The sequence below is a fragment of the Bemisia tabaci genome, chromosome 5 (assembly GCF_918797505.1).
Source record: "Bemisia tabaci chromosome 5, PGI_BMITA_v3".
NCBI classification, from domain to species: Eukaryota; Metazoa; Arthropoda; class Insecta; order Hemiptera; family Aleyrodidae; genus Bemisia; species Bemisia tabaci.
The window spans coordinates 15,100,471-15,107,024 of record NC_092797.1 but is presented as its reverse complement, the minus strand read 5'-3'; the positions used below and the strand labels follow the sequence as shown (position 1 = coordinate 15,107,024).

At 38.1% G+C, this 6,554-nt stretch overlaps 1 protein-coding gene across 1 annotated transcript; it reads right to left on the bottom strand.

Annotated features, from left to right (window-relative positions):
* Positions 1–231: 231 nt before the first annotated feature.
* SmD1 (small ribonucleoprotein particle protein SmD1) lies at positions 232–5,396 on the bottom strand. The gene is made up of 4 exons (XM_019058890.2): positions 5,232–5,396; positions 3,761–3,837; positions 2,187–2,387; positions 232–906 (listed from the first exon to the last, which is right to left on the bottom strand). The coding sequence occupies exons 1-4, from the start codon at positions 5,243–5,245 to the stop codon at positions 827–829; spliced, it is 372 nt and encodes a 123-aa protein (XP_018914435.1). The 5' UTR covers positions 5,246–5,396; the 3' UTR covers positions 232–826.
* Positions 5,397–6,554: the final 1,158 nt, after the last annotated feature.

Genomic DNA, 6,554 nt, shown 5'->3' with positions numbered 1-6,554 from the left:
AAAATGCAGAACGCTAATCTCTTTAAAGATTCAAAAAGAAGCTGCAAAATTTAGAAAACATAGTAATAACGTTGGCCAAATTTCCAGCGCTATCTTTCTTCTGCAACTTTCAGTTTCCCAGTGATTTTCGAAAGTTTGACTGGAATCGCAACCTTTGTACCCTGTGCCTAAGGGTATATTAAGATAATTTTTTTTGAGAGGGTAATATTATGAAAAAAAAAAGCCCAACAATTTTGCAATGGATCCATGACTTTTATTTTTTTACTATAGTAAGAAACAAAAATGGTTAATCTATTTTCTGGCAAGTCAGAATGTAACATTCTTTGTGGATAGGGTAGGACTGGTTATGAGTATGACAAAAGTGAGGTCTTCTCCTAGGTTATAAAAGGGACAAGTAGAGTCGAACACAAAAGAAGACAGGATAAGTACATACAAATGTGGACCGATTTTAAGTGTCGGAGCGTTTTTATTTAGAAAACTTGAAGTCACTACTTGGCTCTGAGAGGGTAATGTATAAAAAGATCACAAAAAATTCAAAAAAATAAATTGAGGAATCAGATGAGAATAGCTCAGAAGTGGGTGATGAAGCTAAACCAAAAAATAAAAATTCTCAAAACCTCATACGATTTTAGTTTACTTCTTGGTAGTGAGGATGAGAGATTAAAGCCGGATTACTTGCAGTGGATGCATCCATGAAGCGTCTTGCAATCCAAGCGCTGAAAATTACTTTCCGCTGAACATGCCTCAGCTTACACAGAGAAAAAGATGCAAGACACAGATGAACTTTAAGAGACTGTACATAATTGAAACTTAGGATCGTTTCATATTATCGTCGACCTCTTCCTCTGCCACGACCACCTCTTGCTCCTCGAGTTCCACGACCTCTGCCTCGTCCTCGAGCAGCTCCTGAAAATTTTTACAACCATTGAATTTAGAAAAACTGCACCGGAAGAGAACAACTTGTCTACAACTCATACATGAAAAACGAATACATTCATGAAAAAACGCTCATGGAATTGGTCTATACCACTCAAAGTTTGAAGTTCCGTTACAAACTCTTAACAATACTCTCTTAACAGTGCTGTCAAAAGACCCAGTATGAAAGACCACAGAATTCAGACCGGGCTAATTTATGTTTGTAATTAAAATGATATTTTTGAAGAACTGAACATAAAGTTTGAAAATCAAACTTTCTATGTGCCAGTTTTGAGAAAAGCAGGGCTGTAGTGTGAATTTATCAGTATTTTTACTTGCATTATCCAGTATAATGTTGGTGATAGAAAAGAGCTTTTCCCTCCTCCCAGCACACCGGCTGAGAAGATAAGGCAGACAGTTTCAAAACAAATAGATCCGCACACCTGACACAGCAGCAGTGCCTTGTCTAGGTAGAAAATTCTCTTTCCAGCCTTGCATTTTTCGTAATTTACACAGAGGAAGTTCAATTTTAAAGCTTATTTTGCTCAGAAAGCTAAAAAGAGAATATTGAGAAATAACAAAATTTAACCATCGTCGAATCCCTTGGTTTTCCATGCAGCATCATTTAATTTTAAAATACTAATAAGTTAAAGATCTACGTTTTTCCACCACACTGAAAAGCAAATTTGAAGGAACATTTCAACACTCAACGATACAGATTAAACGAAGAGCTCTAATGGGGCACTAGACAAAGTATGAAGTGAAGCACTACATTCATGTTAGATCTTCAAAATGTTAAGAAGAAAATGATTCATACAATGGAAGTATGGCAATCAATTCCGAAGAAAGATTAAAGTATTTATACATTATTAAAATCATTTACACGGCAAAAATACAGTAGGTGTCCTATTTGATCACTGTTCCAAGAACATGTTGGTGCCTCGCTTAGGGGTTGATTTTCAAACTTCTTCTTGTGCGAATCTCTTTCTACTTATGTATGATTTTGGGAAGTAAACTTATGATGTGAAGTTTCAATTCACATTCTTTCTAGTGGCCCACTACCTTGGGAGGAAAATATCCAGATTAAAAATATTGAGATGATAGGGTGCGCATGAGCGCAAAAATACCACAGCGCATTTCCCAAGAAAAGAAAACAAATTTGGAGAAATTTCAATAAATTTTTTGAAATAACTCAACTGAAAAATGGCCCTCAAAAGGATAAGGTCATTTTTCACAAATATGGTCTCATAGACAGAATTAAAATTACTCACCAGGACCTCGACCTTCTCTCTTCTTCCCTTTACCACGAGGTGTGTCATCAATAAGAAGTGTCTCCAGAGGTAGAGCATCGGGCAGAATGAAATACCTAATGTTATTTCCTCTTATCGTAATTGTGTCTAATCTAACTTCTGGTCTGTTTTTGATAGTCATTTTCACACCTTTTAAGTGAGTATTCATGGCAACATCCACACCTGAAATTCAGTCATTAATTGAAAAAGAGAAATTGATACAAAAATAGAAAACAACACAACGAAGAGCGTCTATAAAACTAAGTCTTGAAATAACTTCTTTTCTCTAGATATCCCCTTAAATTTTAATACTGTCAAATTGGCAATACAGACATTAGCAAACCAACCTGATCTTGGGTCTTGTCAAGAGGGTGATGAACATTTTATGAGAGGGTCACTTAAGGAATAAATTTTCTGGCATATTTCTTCAGTAACAATAAGGCTGCAAAAGGTTGAAACATGCTGCTGAGGAGCTCAAGCTACGAAGATAAGCTGTAAATTAGCTTTTAAATGATGAATACATTTTTGGTATCTGACCAAATTATCAGCAAAGGATAATATGTCTTACCAGTGGTTTTTAGGACTAAAGATTTGTTGAAAATGGACCTGTTTTGAATTTTAACCACAGATATTTTATAGCAGCCTTAGGTTCATGTCAAACATTATCTTTCACTGGAATCTCTTCAACCATGTATCGCAAAAAGGGGATTACCATTTGCACTTCATTTTGCAATTAAGAACTACAATTCTGCCATGCTAAGGAAAAACGCTGTATGAGCCTTCAGGCGTTGCCAAATATCCTTTGATAAAATGCATAATTCTTGGTAAACCTATGAATATTTTTCTTCTAATTTTTCGTATAATTTTTTTTGCAATTTCACCTAAAGTTCCTCAAAATTTCAAGGAAAAATATTCATAACTTGCCTCAAAAATAATCATTTTGTCGAGGGAAACTTGTTAACTTTCAGATGTTCTTACGGCGTTCTTCCTTGGTAGCATTCATGACTCATCGGTGTAAACACTCATGTGCATAGGGAAACTAATAGTGGGTACGAATAAAATTTTCCTACACTGAGCTGGAAACAGTACTTGATTCCAAATTGCAAAATGTAGTCCATATTCAAATTTTGATTCAAGAGGCAACCCCCAAGAGTTGGATGAGTCAAAAAGTAATGATTACTAACTGACCAAGAGACCTCCAAAATTTTGTTTTGATTTCTGCATGCACTCAGTAGTTAGGGGAGAAAGCTTCCAGAACTTTCCCAGCACTTTTTGTAAGTGTGACAGTTTGTTCTTTTGATTGATCGCTGGCTGCAATTTTGCCTCTCATTAGCAACCAAGGCTTGACCAGATGATAGCCCCACTGAGCGTAGGTACATGAATTGATCAACTACGCATGATGGATAAATGTAAACAAGTTCCACCTTATCTTACATTAGTTTTAAGGATATATACTTCTCCTGCAAGCAAGCTAAGTACTAATCATTCTATTGTTTAGTGCTGTAAAACTGACATACTGAATACTGAAATGACTTAATATCTGAAGAGGATTTTACCTGCTATAGTCCCTCGCACTTGAGTACCATTTTTCAACTCCATGCAGACAGATTCATGACTTAGTTTCATTAAAAACCTGGAAATAAGCAAAACAAAGGATTAAATAGGCTTCCATCAAACTGTGTCCAAGATATTAACCATGTTGTTTACATCAAGAGTTTCATATTTTTTGAGGAGAACAACTGGAAATTTCAGATTTCACCGTTGCCTACGAGAATGGAGAGGCCGTAACTAGTCAGTTTTGTGACGTCAAGCTAGTAGATATTTACCGAAAACAACAAGCATCTCCGGGTCATCAGTGCATCGATGAGTGAGGCAGTCGCTGCGTGGACCAATCAGAGTCGCTCTCGATCGGCCGAAGTTGCGCGAGCGGCCCGTTTGAATCTGAGTGGAGTAACGATTTTCGGTATTACGCATTCATTTCCTCGATATTTAGACAATGTCACAAATGAACTAGTTAGTTTTCTAAAGTGAAATTTCATCCTCTTTCTAAACGGTTCTTATGAAATTTTGCGTCAGATCAACCCTGAAAGAGATATCGGCGAGAAATCATCGCGCGGCAAGCGTTCTCCCATAAGAACGCGTGTTAAACCGCGGCCGAGTTTCATCTACTAGTGTGACGTCACAGAATCGTAGTTACGGCCTCTCCATTCTCGTAGGCAACGATTTCACTAAGATCTCTACTCAGTGTGCGGTACAAATCTGTAAAATATGAACGCTTAGTTACTGTTTTGAAAGTAATTAAGTAAAGTAAAGTGAAAAAAAGTGTTAACCCTTTTAAGATTACCTCACAGCCTGAGATTTGCTGCTTTGAGCTTCCTAGATGCATTCCAGTTGTATCTAGATTTCTGTTCTGACACTTGCCACATTCTCAGTCATCGCAATTTCATTTCTTCTACTTTTGCTCTACTGGTAGGGGCTCTCCTTTGACCATCATCGAGACCTCTAACTGTCCATTTTCTAAGCACATGATCCATCCATACAGATGCCACTACTGCTGGCCACACCAACAATGATATTGCTGATTTACTTGCACCAAGTGCCACCGCAGTTAAACCTAACCTAACATTTCAGCACTCATCTTTTCCGTAGATGTGAACATGGCGATTGATGCAAGACAAATACTTCTTGGACTGTGATAATGCGAACAACTCTTCCAACTACCATGGAGACTTTTCCTTTGCAAAGCAATGCAAGTTTGCCATGTTGACATCAATCATCTATACCGGCGCGATCTTAGTAGGTTTTGTGAATTATATTGTAATGAAGGAGGCATCCTTTAAAATGTAGAACAACTGCCGATGTCATCCATAATATGAGAGGTACTTAAAAGTAGTTGGTTAAGAGAGAGATGATTTAGATATTCAAAAAGTTTCGACAAGGAGAGCTTCCCTTGCTTCGCACAATCAAATGTTTGGGTAAGACAGCAGAGAACAACCATTGGATTGATAAGGAATCAAAGCTAATTACCTGACTAACTTCATGACGCTTTTGTTTCTTTATGGAACTAAGATAACAGCTGCACTAGAATTAAACTCAAAAAAATTTAATTAACATGAAACCACGCTGCGTTTGTTTACAACTTTTCTGCTTTTCTGGTCGATCGTATCGTAAGCTCAAGGCGGATAAAGAATGGTGGTCGCATTTCGATTTTGGCTGCCATCTTGAAGCGCTGTGACGTCAAGAGGGTACGGTTTTTGCCATGCAATTCGAGGTTGACCCGGCTCCCCCGGCCTCGGCCGGCCCATGTACCCAATACCGTGTGACGTCCAGAGGGTACGAAATGCGACCACCATTCTTTATCCGCCTTGTCGTAAGCTGTCGTTCTTGCCGGGAGAGAGAGAGAGGATGAGCTTCTTCTCTTCTCTCACTTCCTCAATACTTCAACAGCCAATCAGAGACGACTTTTGAAATAATGTGCTGTTTCCCAATTATTCCTCTTTTCGAACAAAAGGAATTTTAACGGCAAATTCTGAACCAGAAACTTTGATTGGTCCAGAGCGGTTCATTCCATTTATTCCTCGTTGAACCAAACGTAGCGGGAATTTCAAATCATTCCGGATATCCTGTTACCACGTGGTTTCCGTTTCCGGTAAAACAGTGTTGTCAGTTTTACCGACGTTCGTTGGGTAAAATTGACAACACTGTTTTACCGGAAACGGAAACCACGTGGTAACAGGATATCCGGAATGATTTGAAATTCCCGCTAATTTTGGTTCAACGCGGAATAAATGGAATGAACCGCTCTGGACCAATCAAAGCCTCTGGTTCAGGATTTGCCGTTAAAATTCCTTTTGCTCGATAAAAGGAATAATTCACCATTAGCGGGAAAATCCATGGACGTTTAAAACTAGAACTAGAAACCAATGCCATTTGCTTTTTACAGGAAATTGTGGGATTTACCTATCAATGACGCTGTTCCCGATACATTTCACATTCTGAGTGTTTAAATTGATTGATTGAGCAGCCTGTGCCTTCACTGCTGCGAGTTGATTATTGAAAAGATAAATCTAGACTCTATGTCGCCGCTTAGTTGTGTGACACGATCGACTAGAAGTGAAGTGTATTTCCTGATGAAGAGTTGTGCTTTACTGCGCTATGAAATTTATTCAAAAAATTATTTGGTTCATGACCTGGCATGTGACAAGCATGCAATTTATATAATTTTCGATATGTGGCTCACGTTTGATAGCACTGAGAGAGTGCGTTAATCTAAGCTTTAATAAAAAAAAGAGTGCCTCTCTTGGATCCTGTCATGTCTCTGTTTCTGCTTGTAGTACACCTTACCTTCCC

Coding starts and splice junctions, on each gene's coding strand:
- SmD1 (XM_019058890.2), bottom strand. Junction 2,388..3,760: donor AGTGCGAGGGACTATAGCAG/GTAAAATCCTCT, acceptor ACTGAATTTCAG/GTGTGGATGTTGCCATGAAT. Junction 907..2,186: donor GAGAGAAGGTCGAGGTCCTG/GTGAGTAATTTT, acceptor AAAAATTTTCAG/GAGCTGCTCGAGGACGAGGC.